Genomic DNA, 21,992 nt, shown 5'->3' on the forward strand with positions numbered 1-21,992 from the left:
CCGTCGACCCTTGGGCACCTTGGTGTAGACCCCCTTGTTCCCCCCCATCATTACCCACCGCGGTCATGCAGCTACCCACCTCCTGAACCAAGGGATTAGGGTTTGCAGGGCAGCTAGCCGCGCTGACCGTACTCCCGGCTACCGTAGAAGCCTCAATAGTAATGTTGGTAATGGCAATTTGAGTTAAATGGGATCTATCTTGCCCTATATCTATACTGCCACGTGATCGTGGAGCCTCCATACCAGGCAGACCAATTCTCTCCCCCCTGGACAGTGAACATCAATCACAATCTTCCAGCCCAGAGAGCTGTGAAAACCGATTACAAGTGTCCAAGGGGGTAAAAGGTCTTAGATGTTCCATCCTGGTGTCGTGGTTCATTGTATGTCTACGGGGCACTGTGGTCCAGGCAGAGTGATCAGCCGCCAAGGCAAAGTATTGCCCATACTGGGGATAAATGTTGCTGTAAGGCAAAGTAGGGGGTGGCCTATAGGAGTGGAACTTATTTTGGTATTTAGGAGGAAGGGCCTCTGTCCTGGGATAGAAATAAGTTAGGGCCAGAGGGATGATTCGAGTGTCCCCATTTCCAGGTGGCCAGTTTAAGATGTAATCTACTGCCCGAGGGTCTCTAAAGTTGACCACCACTAGGTCCCCCTCTATATCTTTTCGCCTGCTACCCAGCCAGTTAATCCTTCTGACATGGACTATATCCCCATCTATATTGTGTGCTATGGGCCTATATGTCCTCAACCAGGGAATGATTTTATTTTTAAGTTCATCATATCCCTCCTTCTTACTTTCTGCTAATGGTGGGACCCCGGTCAAGACCACCACAAAGGGTACTACTTCTGGGGGAATTTCCACTTGCAGCACCTTTTTCCGTGGGTCTCTAGTATATCTGCCTTCCCCTTGGTCGTTCTGTTTATTACTTATCAGGGCCTTTGACACTAGCCTTTTAGGGTCGCCACCCGTTTCAATTACTGGTGTGTTTAGGTGTTTAGGATGGGGTGGATTTTGGGAGCCGAGATCGGCCCTACCCTGGGGCTGTGACTTGTGTTTGGTCGGCTGAGGTGGGGCAATTGGAGTGTTAGCAACAATGGTAGCGGGAAGCCTGGCCGGAGGTATGGGATGCGCCACCCCACTCCCCTGGGCTTTGGTTAGAGTACCCATGCTGTTTATAGCAGTCTCCAAAATAGTCAGTCTAATTTCAACCTTTTTAATGGTCTCATTAATAGGTAAAAGGAGAGATCTTAACAGAAATTCCAAGTTCCCTATTAATGAGGGGGGAGATGGAATATCTGGTGCTACAACCCCAGCATTGCTATCAGAATCCACGGCCTGTATAGCTACTTCAGATGATCTGCTTTCCAACGGCGGTGCTACAGCTGGTGGAAAATCCGGCCCCTCAACTAGGTCACTCTCGATTTGAATGGGAATTTTTAACCCTTTACCAAAATCAGAGTGCGGGATTTTAGCTTTACCTTGGGCCGCCCTTGATTTCCTCCTTTTTTTACTTGGAGGAGGGCGATGAATCTGGGCAACAACTAATTGCTTGGGTTTCTGTTTCCTAGGCTTGGCTGTGACAGTGATGCGACCGGGGCTAGGGGTAGGGGAAACAATTATAATATGATCCGAGGGCAAGCAAGGTGTGGGTGTAATATCACGAAGCAAAAGGGGAACACCTTCTTGGCTAGCATTATCCCCACTCATGTCTAGCGAGCCTCCCTCCCGGGTCAAAACAAGAGGAGTACTGTCAGTGAGGGGTCTGTTTTTCATGCTCTCAACTGAGCGACGCCGCTCAGCCCTGCGCTCGGCTAAAATGGAGTCCTTATCACCCTCACTCAGTACCTTGGGGAAGTAGTTGTCCAAAGACCCATTGCGTAGTCTTCCTTTCTTCCCAGGGGTTTCCTCTTCTGTCAGCATAACCAACGTTTGTCGGGGCACGCACCACTGTACTGCAGATGTTAAGGGGTAGGCCCAGCCCAGCCTACTCTGGCTTACGAGGGCCTCAGAGGGCCCGCCCTTTGCCCGGGCTTCTCCCGGGACTCTCCCGCGCGCCTCCGCCCTGCGGAGTCGTAATCTTCTTAAATGATGATTGGGACCAATAGAAGTAAAGCTTTCAATCCCCCGGTGCTCAGGGGGGCGGGGCTAGCAGGGAGAGCGGGCCAGGTGTGTTCTATCGGCCGGCAGGGACTCCTGGAACATCGAGTCCCTGCGCGCTCGCAGCCCTGCTCGGCCCTTTCTGCACCCTGGTAAGTCCTTTCCAAACCTCGGGGTCTTTGTGGCGAAGCGGGTCCCGCGGAGCGGGAGCCGCGAGGAGTTGGTTAAATCCGGCCTTTGGTGAAATCCGGGGTTGGTGCAGCAAAACACATGCAAAGCAGCCCAGGGACAGCAAAACAGCACGAGGAGCTTAGAATCCCGTAGAGCAAGGAATGAAGTGAGGCTTTCAATCCCCCGGTGCTCAGGGGGGCGGGGCTAGCAGGGAGAGCGGGCCAGGTGTGTTCTATCGGCCGGCAGGGACTCCTGGAACATCGAGTCCCTGCGCGCTCGCAGCCCTGCTCGGCCCTTTCTGCACCCTGGTAAGTCCTTTCCAAACCTCGGGGTCTTTGTGGCGAAGCGGGTCCCGCGGAGCGGGAGCTGCGAGGAGTTGGTTAAATCCGGCCTTTGGTGAAATCCGGGGTTGGTGCAGCAAAACACACGCAAAGCAGCCCAGAGACAGCAAAACAGCACGAGGAGCTGAGAATCCCGTAGAGCAAGGAATGAAGTGAGGCTTTCAATCCCCCGGTGCTCAGGGGGGCGGGGCTAGCAGGGAGAGCGGGCCAGGTGTGTTCTATCGGCCGGCAGGGACTCCTGGAACATCGAGTCCCTGCACGCTCGCAGCCCTGCTCGGCCCTTTCTGCACCCTGGTAAGTCCTTTCCAAACCTCGGGGTCTTTGTGGCGAAGCGGGTCCCGCGGAGCGGGAGCCGCGAGGAGTTGGTTAAATCCGACCTATGGTGAAATCCGGGGTTGGTGCAGCAAAACACACGCAAAGCAGCCCAGGGACAGCAAAACAGCACGAGGAGCTGAGAAAATGAAATGTGTACCATGGAATCGAAGCAGTGATTCCATTGCATTTTGCACAGTGTGATATTTTAAATGCCTCACTTGCAATCCATACTAATATAATAAAGAGAGAGCCCAAACCTTTGAGGCGGGTAATCTCAGGAACCACAGCACCAATCACAACACCCAATACAGCATTGGAAAGGGCAGTTGCAGAAGAAGGACATAGGCTATGCAGACGCCCACCATATACATTTAAAAGGTAAAAGAACCATGCCAACAAATTAGTCCCTTGTGGGCGAGTCTGCGTTGTGCTGTGGGCGTGTGCTGGGGGCGTGACAAACGCGGGGGCATGTGGTACGTTCCGCCCTTCATGCCATGTCTCATATTGTGTGCTAATCTGACCCTGCTCCCTTTAAATACCCCTGCACCCCATAATCATAACCCACCCTTACTCCTTAAAATACCCCAACACCCTTAAACACTAACCCATCATAATCCTATAAATATACCCTGTACCCCAAAACCCAAACCTATCCCTAAACCCTAAAAATACCCCTGTACCCCAAAACCCAAACCTAGCCCTGAACCCTATAAATACCCCTGTACCTCAAAACCCCAACCTACCCCTGAACCCTAAAAATACCCATGTACCCCAAAACCCAAACCTGGCCCTGAACCCTAAAAATACCACTGTACCCCAAAACCCAAACCTACCCCTGAACCCTAAAATACCCCTGTACCCCAAAACCCAAACCTAGCCCTGAACCCTTAAAATACCCCTGTACCCCAAAACCCAAACCTACCCCTGAACCCTAAAAATACCCCTGTACCCCAAAACCCAAACCTTGCCCTGAACCCTAAAAATAACACTGTACCCCAAACCCCAAACCTACTCCTGAACCCTAAAATACCCCTGTATCCTAAAACCCAAACCTAGCCCTGAACCCTAAAAATACCCCTGTACCCCAAAACCCAAACCTTGCCCTGAACCCTTAAAATACCCCTGTGCCCCCAAACCCAAACCTAGCCCTGAACCCTAAAAATACCCCTGTACCCCAAAACCCATACCTATCCCTAAACCCTAAAACTACCCCTGTACCCCATAACCCAAAACTATATCTGAACCCTTAAAATACCCAAACACCCCAAAACATATACCTCAGTACCCCAAAACATATACCCCTATACTTACCTTATCCAAACATTAAAAAAAACATGCTTTTACCATTCATGCATTTACAACGAATTTCGTTGTAAATGTATTTGTGGTAAAAGCATATAAAATGTAATGCCATACGTTATAATGGCATTGCTGAGTCATGGTACTTTCGTAATGAAAGTATGCGGAGTGATGGTATGCGGAAAGAAAGTTGCGGAATAATGGGTGTTTACCCTCCTTCAGTAAGTACATTAGTGGCACGGCGGCCCACATCTCCAGCAACATACTCATATTTTTTCACCACCCATTTGAAAATGCACAGGTGTCTCTCATTGATGGCCAGCACCGACATACACTTTTTGACACACCTCTCACCACAAGTTCTAGAATTGCGAACTTTAGAGCTGGGGAGCTACGTTTGAATCTCGGCATCAGCTCAACATCCTGTGATTCCAGGCACATCGCTTTGTCTCCCCGTGCCTACCACAAATGAATGTGTTCTTCTGTAATGTAAATTGTGCTCATGCCATGTTTTTGAGTTCAAACTATATAATATTGCAAGGAAAAATAAAGTAGGGAAACTCGAGTTCACACACTACTGAACGCGCACTCTTAAGTGCATCAGCAGTGCACTGTGAATCGGAGCGTTTCACAGGCCTGTCACAGATAAGAAATTCTATCAAAACGAAATCCTACAAAACAATATACTACTGGCCGGCAGCAATTCATACCCGGACAACGTCGGGACGGGCTGCTAGTTGTATATAAGCAGAAACAGCGGTTCCGGTGGACAAATGTGAACAATAAACAGTATAGGGATGCACAATGGGACTAAAAAGGGGTAAGGTGGATATCCGAGAGAGATATAAGACCATATACCACAGTATACTTGTAAGTTCAGAAAGTTTATATACATAAATCATCACAATTCTATTCAACAAGTGGGGACGACCTCTCACTGTTCAGAATTAAGCATGAAGATGACACACTCGGTTGTGTTTCCTCATCCCGTACGAGTCACCATTACCCTACAATACCAAACACGTTCATCCCACACAGACTTTTGTGTACTTTCCTGATAATTGCTGCGGATAATTCGACACGTATTGACATTTAGTCCATGGAAACTGAAAAAGTTACTCAATACAAGCACGTACTAAGACTGTCAGTCTTTTCCCCTCACTGGGTGCCCGGCTGGGTCCTATGTGAGTACCCTTACTATATCTTCCCTTCCTTGTGGTGCACTATTGTCGCTCTGACATCTATTCCTTCTTTCAGATGTCCCTGCATGCTAGGTCCTGGTGAGACACCTTATTGCCAACGGGGTCGAAACGTCGACAACAAAACCTAAAGCGAACCATTCACCAGTCTCTTTGATCATACTAGAAGGCTGTGTTCATTCTATATTAATCGCTTGTCGACTTTTTCACTTTGGAAACCATTTTCTTATGTCCCAATATGTCACTAATTGTTATGTAGGTTCTATGTTCACTGGAGACACCATGCACCTTATTGAATATAATTGTGATGATTTATGTATTTAAACTTTTTGAACTTACAAGTATACTGTGTTATATGGTCTTATATCTCTCTCGGACATCCACTTTACTCCTTTTTATTGCCATTGTGCGTACTTATGCTGTTCATTGTTCACATTTGTCCAGAGGAACCGTTGTTTCTGCTTATATACTATGTACCCTGGTTTCATGTGAGTAGGATGTCCCTTGTCTCCTTTACACGTCTGTTGCATTTGCGGATCTATGGACATCACTAGCTCTAATTTAATAACTTCAGAATCAATGTTTTCTATGTCTTTGAACAATGTAGTAAAGTATACAAAAATTATGGAATGCTTGAATTGATCTCAGCCACTGGCAATTGCTCACGGCCGCATCCCAATCTATTATTATTTTGCACACCATGCCACCTCAGTTTGGTCCCAGCCATATGCAAATCAGTCTTGACCCTGCTCCAATGTGAGCAGTCCAGCCCAGACTGCCAGGCCAGGTCCTCCCTGAACCAGAACACAAGCAACCCAGGACCGGTAACACCCTTTTTATAGGTTCATCAGCCGGGTATAGCTTGGTTCCAGTGACAGTGTTGAAATGTACACTAATGGTGGGAGGGAGACTGCACATCTTGCTGAGATAGTCTCTACTATGCCATCACCTCTCAATTTCCCTCATGTTTGGTGAAAATTCGGACTGAAGTAATACATGTTTTTTAAGCAGCTACTGCAGCTTTCCAGGCAGTGCCAATGGTTCATTTGTTTGATGTTTATTTCTTCTGCAGTGTTAGGTGTCATACGTGGCCACTTTCTCTAAACCAAAATACCTTTATGGAATGCTATTTTCCACAGTGTATCTTTGTTTTAAACTGGCAAAAACGTTGATTCTGAATATAGTGGCCATGCTTGAACTTTAAAACAAGGCTAGAAAATGTAAAATACCTTTCCAAGATAGACACCTGCTGCTACTTTTAGTTCTGTTATTTCAGTCATATGCCCGTCTTATTTAGATTGCAGGATATTTTCTTTTCTTTCTTTTTTATACTTGTATTCTTGTATTTATCTTGCATACATTAAGTGTGTGTGTGTTTTACTGCCGTTGTGTCATAGGGTGACTGCAAGAAAAAGTTAATGGATGCATGAGTTCAAAGATGAGTGACAGAGTGCATGTATGGGGACTCACTGGGTGCCTAAATTCATCAATGACACAAAAAGCACCTTCATTCCTCGCCCAGGCATATTGGCATTGCCAATGCAGTTGTGTGTGTGTGTGTGTGTGCGTGCATCAGGGAAACTTGAACTCCAGAGACATTATGCTTAATTTGCATTAAACATTGTTCTCTTTGGATCGGTCTGCATTATAACATTTCCCATCGAGGGGTTTGCCTTTGGCTGGCACCGAGAAACTGAAAACGTGTTGCAGGAACTCATGGCTTCAGTGTCAAACAACTTGGGATTAAAAAAACCTTCACAGTACGCGCCAAGGCCGTTGTTTTCATTGAGTTCTCTTATGTCTTGGAGCACAGAAATGCGTCATACAACCTTTGCATATTATCACCTGATTATTAATGCATGAAATATAAGTGGTTGTGAGTTCTGGGGGCTGCTTCGTACAATGCCACTGTATATTTTAACGTTCATTCTTATTTTTTTCTCCCAAGTGTTCTCATCAGCCCCGACACAGAGGCTCCAATTAAGCAGTGTCCAGTGTGCCAAATATTTATTGAACGAAATGAAGGCTGTGCCCAAATGATGTGTAAGAACTGCAAACATACGTTCTGCTGGTACTGCCTGCAAAATCTAGACGTAAGTAACACTTCTGGCAACAGATCTGGAAGGGAGGCTCATTGAAGTGGGTGGTGGGGGGGGATCTGGAAGGGAGGCTCATTGAAGTGGGTGGTGGGGGGGGGGATCTGGAAGGGAGGCTCATTGAAGTGGGTGGTGGGGGGGGATCTGGAAGGGAGGCTCATTGAAGTGGGTGGTGGGGGGGGTCTGGAAGGGAGGCTCATTGAAGTGGGTGGTGGGGGGGGGATCTGGAAGGGAGGCTCATTGAAGTGAGTGGTGGGGGGGGGATCTGGAAGGGAGGCTCATTGAAGTGGGTGGTGGGGGGGGTCTAGAAGGGAGGCTCATTGAAGTGGGTGGTGGGGGGGATCTGGAAGGGAGGCTCATTGAATTGGGTGGTGGGGGGGGATCTGGAAGGGAGGCTCATTGAAGTGGGTGGTGGGGGGGATCTGGAAGGGAGGCTCATTGAAGTGGGTGGTGGGGGGGGATCTGGAAGGGAGGCTCATTGAAGTGGGTGGTGGGGGGATCTGGAAGGGAGGCTCATTGAAGTGGGTGGTGGGGGGACTTCAGATCAAGCTGCACAGCTGTGGTAATGTGTGCCAGAGAGTGTCTTCATAATATGAACAGGCACGGCCAGCACAGGTAAGAGCGGTGTGGCGGGTGGAAGTTAACAGATGACTGGATTACTCAGCGATGCTGCGAGCTCAAGGTAAGTGGTTTTATTTATTTTTGTATTTAATTTTACCTATCCCGTCGTATCCTGTCTTCAGTCGACTTACCCTCCCCACCGCACCACCACTCTTACCTGTGCCGGCAGTGCCTGGATAGGAACCCCTTCTCTGTAGCAGGGGTTGGCAGCAGCTTTTGTGACACCACAGCCTTCACTTTCTATATTATGATCTGTAATAACCCGGTATTTGTAAAGTGCGATTTAATCACCCCTAAGGGTCTCAAGGCGTTGGAAGCCGTCTTTGAGAATATTGAGCTATTGCCCAGAGTCACATGATGCTAAGCTGATCTGCCTCCGGCACTGGGGATCGAACCGTTAGTCCCCCGCTCAGGAGTCAGCCGCCCTGGCTGCTGCGCCACACCTCTCCCTCTGTTCCAGTAGACGATCATCGCAGGCTTCTGCCGGCCCTAGTGGGTCCTTACGGCAGGTTTGCAAAACCCTGTTTTTGACTGCCTCAGACCAGTAATTGTTATGGTCTGACTTACATTACTTGACAGCGCAGCTTTCACCAGACAATTATGTAAGCATTGCCAGAGAGAGGCTTTAGCTATGCCCAAGTTTGGAGCTAGGAGATCGTATTTTAATTGGGCAGAACTTGTGTACTTCACAAAAAAAGGTTCTTGCCTTCAACACATCTGTGATCATTTTTATTATTTATCTAGCTGCCTGAGCTTGAACTTTCAGGGACACTCACATGGCATAAAATGCTGGTAAATGTCTTAGATAACTGGACAATGTATGGTGTTTTCGCTGGCAGCAGCAGAGATATGGGAGAAGGGCAGTCGTTAACCTACATGGATGCTTGGGTCTTGTCAGTGCACCTGTCACTTGACTTTTTAACTACAGTTTATTGCTTCCAAAAAAATATATAATCAGTCCCATGCTATTTACATCTAATGCTTTGAATTAGCATTCAACATTCCTTTAAAACCAATTCACTATTACTGATGTCTTTAGTATATAATTTTTCCGAGTTTTTTTGATTATGCATCCCAATGTGTTGCACATCTACTCTCTTAGAGGCAATCCAACAAATGCTTGCGCTCACTCTGCCTTTATGGAAGATTGAGTATTACAAACATAATTTTATGCCTTCACATTGCCACTTTACGTTTTCTAACTTGTTAAGTTAGTTTTCCAGTCACAACAAAAAATGGACTTCGCTACCTGGGAGATTTTTCTGGCCCACCCAGATGTAACCATCTGACTGTCATACTTACATTTTTACTGTTTCCTCATTTTATGTATGTGACACTTCACTGTTAAAATACAGCTGAAGGCCTCGCAATCGCATAGCTGCTGAGTTAACTTCAATCCAAGCCCATGTCAGAATCCGCTGCCATTAACCCTGGCATAAGGTGCCTTTCTTTTAAACAATGTAAAACTGATTTGTATACTACTATTTTTTATAGTGATTCTGCTTTGCCTTTCATATAAAATATAGCTTAACATTAATAACAATAGAGGGATAGATCATTTTAGCGTTCTTTATCTTACATAGCAGTTAGTCATAAACTAGTAGCCACATCAGAAATTGGTGCATATCACTCTGTTCATCTAAACTCACCAACATAACTAAGTACATTGTGTTGTCAAATGCCCAAACAATGTGATAAGACATGCACCATCCTTGAGTCTTTGAGCATACACAGATGCTGAGTGAAGACATACATAGCCCCCATACCTGTCACAAACTCTTTCATAAAGAGAAAGTCTATGTAAGGACATATGGATTTATGTTGAACATCCCACGCCCTGTCTGTAATAAGAGTACTTGAGACTCATAAGCTTTGAACAAGTTCTGAGGCAACATGTCATCACTTATTAACTTACGCTTCCCCAACAGTAAGATTCTGATTTGGACATGCATGTACCCTCATCACCCCAAAGGGTACCATGAAGAACTATCAGTGCATGGTCAATATACCATAATTTCATGGCGATAAAGTAACACACAATTACAGAAGTAGATGCCAGAAACTGAGTCATATGGCCCATATTCTCCTAGGACTTCAGTGAACTAATGTTTTATTAAGCCACGCCAACAACTACTGTCTGAATCCGTTCTTATGGGGTCGGTATCTTTCCTCATCTTTTAGCTCACAACTGATCTCACAGGCACATAGCTCACTTCAGGCATTCCCTCGTCAAAGACAAGGGGCTGCATCGATTCCACAATGCTTCTAAAATGAGATCCTTATGGAACTGCACAAACCATCCATCTCTCAGCCTGCAGTTTTGGACTGAGGTATGGATGTGGTTCATACGACGCAACTCATGTAATCGGAAGACTGGGATCACTCTTCAATTAAGTCTGATTTAGGCCACGGTAGCAGTCTAAGATTGAGTTACCTTGCAGAGCTGTTTATACAAAAGCTTGCCGAAAATGTAGTCAAAGACCTGAAGGAAGTGGCGAAATTAAACAGCAAAGAATTTATAAAAACTAATGACAACCAAAGGATGCAATATAATGACGTCATACAAAAAATCAAACAACGCCGAGATATAGTTATTCGGTGGTTTGACAAAGGCGGCAATGTGGCCTTATGACCACTAGACAAATACAACATGGAGGCACAAAAACAATTGCAGGACAGAGAATGCTACAGTCCAATTAGCCCCACCTGTATCTTTGGAGTAAAAGAAACGTTTCACAAGGCCCTCTAAGAATGGAGAGGTGTTGGGTTAATTTCGAAACAGGAACAGAAATTTAAAAAAAAATGACTATCCTGTGACTCCACAGCTTTATCTTATACCCAAGATCCACAAAAATGCTTGGACCCCCCAGGAATACCTGTCATAGCTGGGAGTGGGGGATTATTTGAAAACACATCAAGATGCATAGATTTTTTCCTTCAGCCCTGTGTCCATGAACTCCCAGCATTCAACAGGGGATTTTCTGACAAAAATCTATGGTACATCATGGAAAAATGACTCTGTAAAAATAACATTGGATGTACACACTCTATACACCAGTATAAGACACAAGGATGGCCGGAATGCATTAAGTCACTATCTGGGGAGAAGACCAGTACACCTACACCAGCTTACTATGATGTTGCTACAAATGGCAGAATGGTGTTTAGATAATAACATCTTTATCTTTGACAGACTCTTCTACAAGCAGCTACAGGGCACATGCATAGGTACTTGCTTCACCCTCAGCTATGCAAATTTGCATATGGGCTGGTGGGAGGAGCAAGTACTCATGGCGATGCAGAGAAAATCTATGGCTGAAAATGTAGGTCTGTATGTTAGGTACATAGATGATATTTTTATTCTCTGGCTGGGCTCTGAGGAAAGTGTCAGAAGATTTGTAGAAGAGCTCATTAGTAACTCATGCCATGGAGGTAAAGCTCAAGATCCCCTCTTGTTTATGATTGACAATGTCTCCTAAAAACCCCGGAGGAGGGAACAGACAGCTATCACTTAGGAGATTAGAATCGAGGTATATCATCTTATTCGATTCTAAAATCCCAAATGAGATGAACACAGATGAGGCACTAAATTTACATTTGTGATAGGTTGGCCACCTGTCCCCTTTCAAGATCCCACTCCATAGCGTTAGGTCCCATCACTGCAATGGAAACTGGTAGGATTACCTACGAGCTATATTGTCATACATATACATGTACATAATGTTCAGAACCATCTATATCAATGCTGTACCTTATGTTATTCAATAGGTTAGAAGCAATGGTGATTATTGCAGCAGCGAAGAGGATAGAACAAAATACAGATACATTTCTTCTCTTTCTCTTTGTATGGACACATTACAGCCCGTGAACAACACGGTTACTATCGCAATTTGTCTGCAGTATGGCTTCTGCGGTATTTTAATGTCACAGTTTACTTATATTATTGAATTATGCTCGTAATAATTATTGTTGTTCCAATAGTATCGAAGTCTAGAACAAAGGTAATATGATTTTCTTTTTCAAAATGTACTGTCATGTTTTAGCGTATAGAAACTTCTATGTCTATTATCAAGAACGGTTGCTGTGACAACCAACTAAGAGTGCTCACCATATATTTTGTGTAAATTCAAAGGCACTTGATGTAGTGATAAAGTTGGTTCGCCATCGGAACGCGTCTAGGTCGTCATTCTGGAATAAATACTTTCTTTGACAAAGTCCTACGGAGTCAGTGCCTGTCTTTCGTAGATGCCAGGATTGGATTGGATTGGTATATAATTAATTTTTATTTTTATATTATATGTGTTTCTGATGGATACCTTTTTACCACAGATTCCTCATTTTTAGATTATGCACCCAAAGGCGTCCTTGGAGTGGAGATGAAACTCTGCCTCACTGACCATAAGAAAATGTGCTCAGAACAGAAGTCCCACTCACGTTCTAATTCGAGGGGCCACTCACAATCTTGTTTGAGGCCGGTCCCACATGAAGTCTCATTCCTTCTTGAAGTCTTCTGGCAAGTCAAAGTAAAAAACGCGCTATAAGCCTAAGAAAGTTTAACGAGACACGATCCATTCCACTTTTTGAAATCAGATGGGAAGATGCAATGGTGTCCATCAAAAGATCATACCCCACAATCGTCTTTGAAATCTGTTCCTATCTCAAAACTGGCCCGCTGTACCCTGAATTCCCTTGGCCATCATGGACTCCTCAGAAACTAGTGGTCTTCAAGGAATACATGCTGCGATTCTTTCAGACATTCCAAGCTCCTTCTGGGCTACCTTTGGGCCCCAGGAAGCTACTAGGTATCCAGATGGACGTCCTTCATGTGCCCTCCACCACTACCAACTGACACTTGGGACCCATTCTCAGGCTTGTACCAGCACCGGATAAAATTTCCACCCTGGATCCTGCTTCCATGCTTGTTCGTTCCAGACCGGCACTGATGCCAACTCTGATACCACCAGCACTAGCACCAAACACAACTCCAATACTGGTCCCTGAATCCAAACTGATGTCAGTCCATGCCAGGCCTCTTTAACGGTATGAGCGCAGCTATTCATTAAGCACCCATGCTCTAATGCTTGGTTTTTGCCTCAACACCAGTACTATCAGAGAATAGAGCAATAGATAGCATACAGACAACAACAGCCCTCCCAACCTGTTCAGCAGTACAGAAAATGTAGGGGCAATCCTAAGGGGCTAGCTTACAGACAATAACAACCCTCCAAGCCTGTGACACAGCAGCAGACCCAGTCTTTTCGTGGTACATATCTTGGTGGCTGACGAGGCTGTTTGAACCCAGCAGAGATAGCTTTACACTAACTCTTCCTCCCCTTACTGCAGCAGCTGCCAAGACACTTTAATCTGATCTCACTGGCCCACACGTAGCCGGTACAATACAGGATGTGAAATTTCCTCCTCAGACAAAGATTCGTCATGAACAGATGGGTCTTGCATTTCATTCAAAGTGGCTACACCCTGCCTTTCGTTTTCTCCCCTGCCTGTTTTTACCACCACATCAGGCCACCTCTCAGCAGATCATTTTGGAGACTTTCTGCAAGAAGTCAACGTTCTGCTGCCCAAGTGTGTCATCAAGCGGGGGCCAAATTCAGTGAGAGGAAAGGGGTGATGTTCATGCTATTTCGTGTCACCAAAGGACAGAGGCTTCAGACCTATACTGGACGTTGCCCACTGAATGCCTTTCTGAGGATAAATAAATTCAAAATCATTGCCCTGTCTTAGATTCTTGCTTCTCTCAACCCAGGAAACTGAGTGGTATTCCCGGACTTTCTGTGTGCTTATTTTCATATACCCTTCCTGCAGTCCCACAGGCATTACCTGGAGATCACAGTGGGATCAGGATACTTTTAAATTGCAACACTATCCTTCGGCCTTACTTCGCCCCGCAGGTGTTCAGAAAATTGATGAAGATGTTTGCTGTACACCTTTGGAGGTCAGGGATATCTTTGTTACCATACCTTAACTACTTGCTGCAGTTGAATTTCACTTCCAAACTATGGATGAACTCCAGGCATCTTTGCAGTTTTCTGTCAATGAATGGAAGTCCCACCCATGCAGAGAATTCTCTTCAGTGGGCTATCCTAGATATAATGGCGTTGAAGGCTTTTCAACTGCCACAGTAGGTTCAGGCCATTCAGGCTATGATCCCTATGATTTTGACTTAATGCAGGGTCTCAGTGAGGATGGCTCTGTGGCTTCTTAGACGTCTGACCTCATTCATTCTCCTCATTCCGAACACCAGGTGGCATGTGCTGGCCTTGCAGTGCAACCTCAGGTTCAAGTGGTTCAGCATCAGGGCTTCTGTGTTTTTTCCATTCAGATTGTGCAAGAGATGGTACAGTGTCTTCCATGGTGGATGACCAATTCTTACCTGACCAGTGGCAGACCATTTTCCCTGCCCCTCCCGAACTCCATGGTTGTGATAGATGTGATGCTGCTGGGATGGGGAGAAGATCATCTGGGAAAGGTGGAGATCAGAGGCTTCAGGTCTCCAGTGGAGGGCCAGCTCCACATAAGTCTTCTGCAACTTTGAGCGATCCCCCTTACTCTGAAAGTCTTCCTCCTATCCATGAAGTGACGGCTGCTGAAGGTGTTTGTTAACAGAGGAAATGGCCACCATGTGGTACTGGGGCCTGTGCCCTGAGGCCTTATGTCTCTCGAAGTGGCTGGGCTTGCAGAAAATGTTTCTGGGTGCCAGCCAGCTAGAGGAATACCTGAATTCCAGAGAAGAAGAGCTGAACAGATGTTGATTGGTAGACCGCGAGTGCTGTATCCTTCCTGAGGTTGCTGAGGGCTTGTTCGATAAGTGGAGTATGCCCTAGGTAAGTCTGTTCCCTAATGTCGAGAACGCAATGTGTCACAACTTTGGCATGCTGGAGTTTCGTCCAGAATGCTTTCTAGGAGATGCCATATATCTGTGGCGTCCCAGAAGGCTCTTGTGCATGTTTATGTTGTTACTTCTCCTGCCTCAAGCTCTGAGGAAAATTCTGGACTGACCTGGTCTGAGTCATCTTAATATCCCAGACTGGCTAGGAGAGTATGGTACCCAGGACCCCTGATTAGGAGCATTTGTCAGCCGATCCAGCTACACTTATGGATGACCTCCTGTTTCAGCAACAGGTGAGAAGCCTACACTGAGTCTCTGCAACCTACACCTTATGCTTGATGATAGAATAGAGGCAGACAAATGTGTACTATCTGCCAGCCAAGCTTATGCTTTTTATATGACTCGATTTGACAATGCCCATCTATGCTGGTCACTCAGAGAAATTTGTTACCTGATGTGGCTCTTGTCATACTGATCCTCTGCAGACCAAATGTTGTGATGTATCGTTAGGTATTTCATTGGCACAGCAATGCCTTACTGTCTGCACAGTTAAGAGTATTCTGCCAGCCCATTTGGCTTCTTCGGTTTACTGGATCAACACTCATGATTTAAAAGACAATTTGTGATGCGTTTTATCAAAGGTCTGCCCTGCATGTGTCCCCCGAAGTAGTTTTTCGTGACACAGTGGGATTTGAACTTAGTATTGACATTTCTTATCTTCATGTCTTTTGAGCTGATGTGCAGCTGCTTCCTGTGACTAGTGATGCTCAAAACAGTTTTCTTGATTTTCATCATGTCTGCGCAATGTATGAATGAGCTGCAGGTGCTCTTGGTGCAGCCCTCTCGGGCAAATGCTCTTCACCACCTTCTTCCCAGACAAATGAATGCATTGCTGATGCCTTAGGCACTCTTCTTATCCAAAGGTGTCACACATTTTCACATTGGCCAATCTATCAATTTATTTAAAACCTCCCATTGGTGTAACTAACTTCTATATGCCCCCAATACTATGTGCTCACGGTCCAATTAGGATTTACTAAACAATAATATACAGTGAACTCTCCTATAATATAAACATTTGCAACTCTGTCTCCAATCTTTAGCATGCATTTGTCAACACCTCCGACATGTTTAAGGGGTGTTGAGTGATTTTCGATGACAGGCCTTTAATTCTCTTTCAACTCTCTTGTCGAGATGTGGAAACTAGACTGAGCCTCGGGGAGCTCGTTTGGTGGCATCAATTCCACAATGTCCTTCATGGGCCACTTTGATTATATGTTGTTGCAGACTCTCCGGAGTGACAATTCTTTAACCTCTTAGAAAAATGTCTTCCTGTGTAACAGACAGTTTATCTTTGACATTTTAAAACTTATGGTATTCACCCTCACTTGTAAGAGGTCAAGAGTGCTGGTACCAATAATTATATTTAATAATGTCTTTCATTTTTAGCATGTCACTATCTCGACTCATGGTAGAGACAATTTGGTCCAACAAAATGGCAGCTGGGGTGCTTGATTTCACAATGAAACTTATGTATACTTCAGCCCTTCTTGGAAGGATTGCTGGGACACTGTAGAGGCACTTGTGAAAAGTTGTCTTAAGGGTTTTGATCTTTCTTTGGATGATGCACGATGGGGTAGTTGTATTCTTGCAATTACAGACCCCAACAATCAATGCGAATAAGCATTTTTGCCTTTAGATTACCAAAGATGGTCAACAATGATTGATGATCTGTCACAAGCGTGAAGCGATACCCGTACAAATAAAAGTGGAAATGTCCCTAAGCCCACACCACTGCTAAGCTTTCTTTCTCAGGTTATCAATAAGCATGTTCAGTTTGGAACAAACTTCGGGTTTCGTAGGCCGCAATATATCTTCGAGCAGTTGAATGGCCACTGCACTGTACCAGTATGGCTCCTAACCAGACTGGGTTAACGTCAACAACAACCTCAATATGAAGCTTTGGATCAGAATAAGCCATTCCAGTAGCATTCTCTATAGCTTGTTTGATTTTCTGAAAGCTTTGCTCGCATTCATGTGACTAATGGAAAGAAACATTATTTTTTTGTCAAGTCTTTTCATGGCACACTGACATTGGTAAAGACGTCTATGGATCTAGAGCAATAGCTGGCCATGCCAAGAAATGAACATAATATGGAAACATCTTGTGGGGGACTGGTAGTTGACAGAGCTTGCACTTTAGCTGGAATGGGTGTCATGCCCCCATCAGAAAAGATATGACCAAAGAATTTTAACTTTGTCTAATGGAACTCACTTATCTCAGCATTCAAAGTTTAACCGGCATCAGCAAGCAAATGATACGCTTTCGTGAGAGCTTTATCTTGTTCCTACTGTGTAGCTTGAAAGCCAATATCTCATTACTATAGTTTAGAGCATTCATGACGACTGTAGGATACGTCGAATGATCTATTGAAAGACCTCGGCAGCTGATGACACACCAAAACCTAGTCTTTTCTAACGGAACAAACCAACATGTGTAGAAACGGTTGTAATGTACCTGTAGTTCTTCTCTTGTTCTAACTGATGACATCCTTTATTCAGATCAAGGCGAGAGAACACCTTTGAACCATTTAATTGTGCTATGCCAGTATTGTGTGGACCTGGATGTCCTTCTCTTTTGATTGCCGTATTCGCTTTATACATATCCACGCAGATGCATACAGCTCTTTTACTGTCTATTTTGGGTACTACCACAGTGGGGAAACCCATGGAGTTGGACCAGTAGAACACTCAGTGATTTCATGTTTGAGTAAGGATTCAAGTTCTTCTTCAACAGCTTCCTGTAAGTGAAGGCAGTTCATCTGTGTCTTTGAACAATAGGACGGACAACCTCATTAATGTGTAATTGGACCTTCATAGTTAGTTTTCCCAAACCATGAAACAAAGAAGGGAATTGACTTATTTGCTATTTAATGATGAGCATTCATGTTATAGTTCACTGATATCAGTCCCATATCAGCAGCTGTAATGAAACTGATTAAACAGGCTATTGATGCCATAGCTTGAAGTACATGAATGGGTGCTTGTACTTTGTTTTTTTTCTTATGTTTCATCGTTGCTACAAATACACCTTGACTTTTCAATGGCGTTGTTGCAGCCCACGTATACACTTTAGTTTTTAATGGCGTAAGTCGGGGCAATGGAAACATTTAATTATATTTCTCATCAGGCATAATGTTAACCGACGCATCACTGTCGATGATGAAAGGTATTGAACATCTGTTTCCCTTTAGTGTAATTTTCAGATGGTGTTTGAATGACTTTGGTGCTTTGTCATGTAGACTTTTCTTGGATCGGTATTTTTCCATACACGTGGCCCGTCCAACATGCCCACGTTTCTCTGAGGTAAACATTGATATGGTACAACCATCTTCTTCACTTTCATTTGACATTGGTGCTGAAGAACTGTTTGACAAAGATTAAGATGCCGATCTGGGGTCACTTGGACTTGTGGGCGTGTGCCGAATGTTGCTTCTGGAACGTTCAGGCTAACATTTTGTCTTCATGCCGTGACACTCCTTTCTTCAGCCGTTGCAGATTTGCCCCATGGTGGGACATTTTCTTTTGTGTGGAAGTGCAAATCCACACCTGAAGCACAACTTCTTTTTCTGAGGAGAAATCACTATGTGTACCTCAGCCTTATACTTTGGCTTACTTTCATGCTCATGATTGACTCACTGTTAGAAATGGTGGTCTCTAGTTGGTAGCGGTAGGTACCTTTGTCCAAATAGGGACCCTTGTTTCAAGTCAGGATAAGGGTGATACACACTCTAGATAACCCCTGCTCACCCCCTTGGTATCTTGGCGCGAGCACACAGGCTTATTTATCCCAAAGGCAATGTGTAAAGTATTTGTACCAACACTCACAGTAGCAGAGTGCTAACACCACAAATGGACACCACACCGGTTTAGAAAAATAAAGTGTCTTTATCTAAATTTAACAAGACCAAAACTACAAAAATCCAACATACAAGTATTAAGAAAAATGGCTTTCAAAAGGTTTTAGCAACTGAGTCCATAGAAAACTATGGATGCATGTTTTCTTGCAAAGTACCTGTTGTTGAGACGAAATTCACCAAGCCAAACAGCTGCACCGATGAGAAGCATTGAAAAACAATGAGATGCCTTGTTCCCGAGATCTTTGTGGATGCGATGCGACCGTTCCACTGTACATAGCGATACGGCGGGGCCGGTCTGTAGGGGGAAGCGATGTGTCAATTCTGAGATGACTCCAATCTGCGGGTGATGCGTTTGGGAAAACTTGCTGCACAGGGACAATGTGTGGAAATCCAGTAGGCGTCAGCGAATGATGCGGCGAGCGGTGCTGCGTCGACCTTTTCAGCTGCGATCCCTCTGTGCTTCGATTTTTGCCACAAGGACAAGTGCTGCGTTGGTTTCGGCAGCGGTGCGACGATGCGGGGAGATGCTTCTTGCACCACGGTGTTGCATTGGAAAAAACATTCGCAAGAAGCGCGATACGTCAATTTCCTTGTTGTGTTGCTTTTCCAGCTCCCAACAGCAGAAAGAACTTCCAGAGGCCCAAGACAGTCACAGGCACCTCTTGGCAGGTCGGAACTCCGAGCAAGGAAGGTCAGGAGAGCTGGGGTGAAGTATTTGTGTTCCTGAGACTTCTAAACAGGAGGCAAGCTCTACTCAAGCCCTTGGAGACTTTCCTCAAGCAGGGGACACAGCATACAGTACAGTCCTTCTCCTCTCCTTGGCAGAAAACAGCAACTGCAGGCCAACCCCAGACACACAGCAAGGGCAGTACTTCTTAGTTTCTCCAGCTCTTCTCCTTGGCAACGATTCCTCTTGATTCCCAAGTAGTCTAAAGTTCAGGGGTTTTAGGTCTAATACTTATACCCCCAAATGTCTTTGTGCATGGGTCTCTGAGCCCAGTCCCAACCAATCCTGTCCTCTCTGGTGCAGCTGCCCGGCAGAAGGTCGAGATAGTATTGTGTAAGGCAGAGAGGCCCTATTCAGGTGAAAGGGAAATCTCCTCCCACCACTCTAAATGCAGACCACGCCTATTCAGGTGCTAATGAGCACTCCTCCCACTACTTTGAATGCAGCCCAGGTCTATTCAGCCCAGCCCTGACTCATTCAGGAAAGGTAGGACACACATCAACCCCCCCCTTAAAATAATAAATAATAAGCCATTTGTTAAGCGCCTGGTTACACAGAAAACTGTGTGTCCCCGCGCTAACTGCTGCTAGAATTCAGGAGGCAGATGTTAGCAGAGCCAAAAATGGAGAATGGTTACATAGTAGGGAACATAAACGTTTTAAGTTTCCCCCGGAATCTAGATTCGGAGGGTTCCATTCGGAGGTGGAGCGGGTCCTTCCCGGTGGCTGTCTGAGAGAAGGCACCTCCCCAGCCCCTGTAATTTCAAAACTAGACAGTCAATACATAAACAGGCAGAGGCACACAGAATGGTTAAACAAGAAATGCCTACTTTCTAAAAGTGGCATTTTCAGACGCACACTTAAAAAAAACATCTCTAGTAAAAGATGTGTTATTAAATTCTGAGTTCAGAGAGCCTAAACTTTATATTTCTATCTTATCCTTATGGGAAGATATGCTTTGAAAATGTTACAAAGTATTCCCCATTCTGTCCTATGGGGCAAGATAGCCTTTCAATAGTGAAATACTGCCAATTTCATTTTTCACTATCAGGATATGTTACACACATCAGTATATGTCCTACCTTTCAGATACACTGCACCCTGCCCAGGGGGGTACCTTGGGCCTACCATGGGGGTGTACTATATGTAAGAAAGGAAGGTTAGGGCCTGGCAAGTGAGTGCACTTGTCAAGTCGACATGGCAGTTACCAAACTGTGCACAGGCACTGCAGTGGCAAGCCTGAGACATCTTTTCAGGGCTACTCATGTGGGTGGCACAATCCGTGCTGCAGGCCCACTAGTAGTAGTTGTTTTACCAGCCCCGGCACACCCAGTGCACTTTACTAGGGACTGACCAGTAAATCCAAATATGCCAATGAGGGAGAACCTATCATAATAACAATTTACACAGAGAGCATATGCACATCTGAAAGAAACAGGTTAGTATTAGATTCCTTACCTCAGAATATCCCCAGGCGTCAGTCTGGATCCGGAAACTTTTGCGTAGCAGTACCCTTGCGAGTCGGTAGGCGTCGTCTGCGGCTCCGCGTCCGTCGTTGGCGCCGCGATCACGTCGCCGGAGTACTTAGACACCGCCCTCGCGCCCTGACGTCAGTTCTTCTTTTTTCCGCGCCAGCAGCGCTGATCTGGAAAAAGTGGTACCCATAGTCAATTTTTGACAACATTTTTCGATCCTTTTTGATCCATTTTCGAAGTCTTCTCGACTCCGAACGGTGCCGGTAGGGATGCCTGGATTTAAACCCTGTGAGGACTGCGACCTACTGATGTCGGTTACCGACCCTCACTGCCGGTGCCACTGTCTCGGCTTCGACCACGACGACAAGGCCTGCCCCGACTGCCAGGCCCTGACGTCGAAAGCTAGGCGGGAGCGGTCCCGCAAGCGGCTCGAGCTCAGGCAGTCAGCCCCGCGCCACGAGAGGTCCTGGTCCGGACGGAGGTCGAGGGACCGGTCGCGGGGTCGGAGTCATCATAGCTCCGGGAGTCACCATCGGTCTTCGGGCTCGAAGTCGTCAGGTAAGCACAAGAAGTCTAAGAGACGTCCTCGCTCTTCCGACTCCCCCCGACACTGGCGCGACGCGGCTGGGGGTTCGGGTGACGCTGCCCATGCAGCTCCGTCGGGACGGGTCGGGGCGGGACGTGACACCGGAGGAGATCGAGCGTTTCCTCATGGCCATGAGGTCGCTCTCTGCTCCGATGGGCTCCACGGCGCCTTCGGGCCCAGCGGACCCGTCTGGGGGCCCCAGCGGGTTGGGTGCTTTGGCCCGAAGCCGCCGACGCCTTCGGGCCCGGCGCTGCAGGGCCCTGCCGAATCCGCTTCCGGATCCGGGTCGTCGCCGGTT

General features: G+C 45.9%; 1 protein-coding gene across 1 annotated transcript in view; it reads left to right on the top strand.

Moving 5' to 3' along the window:
• Positions 1–21,992, top strand: part of RNF144B (ring finger protein 144B) — a 334,233-nt gene that overhangs the window by 292,856 nt on the left and 19,385 nt on the right. The window contains exon 6 of the mRNA XM_086965140.1: positions 7,372–7,516. Within this exon, the coding sequence (XP_086821266.1) occupies positions 7,372–7,516 (145 nt within the window). The remainder of the gene's footprint in view (positions 1–7,371; positions 7,517–21,992) is intronic.

Source organism: Lissotriton vulgaris, chromosome 4_1, assembly GCF_964263255.1.
Source record: "Lissotriton vulgaris chromosome 4_1, aLisVul1.2, whole genome shotgun sequence".
In the NCBI taxonomy this organism is placed as follows: Eukaryota; Metazoa; Chordata; class Amphibia; order Caudata; family Salamandridae; genus Lissotriton; species Lissotriton vulgaris.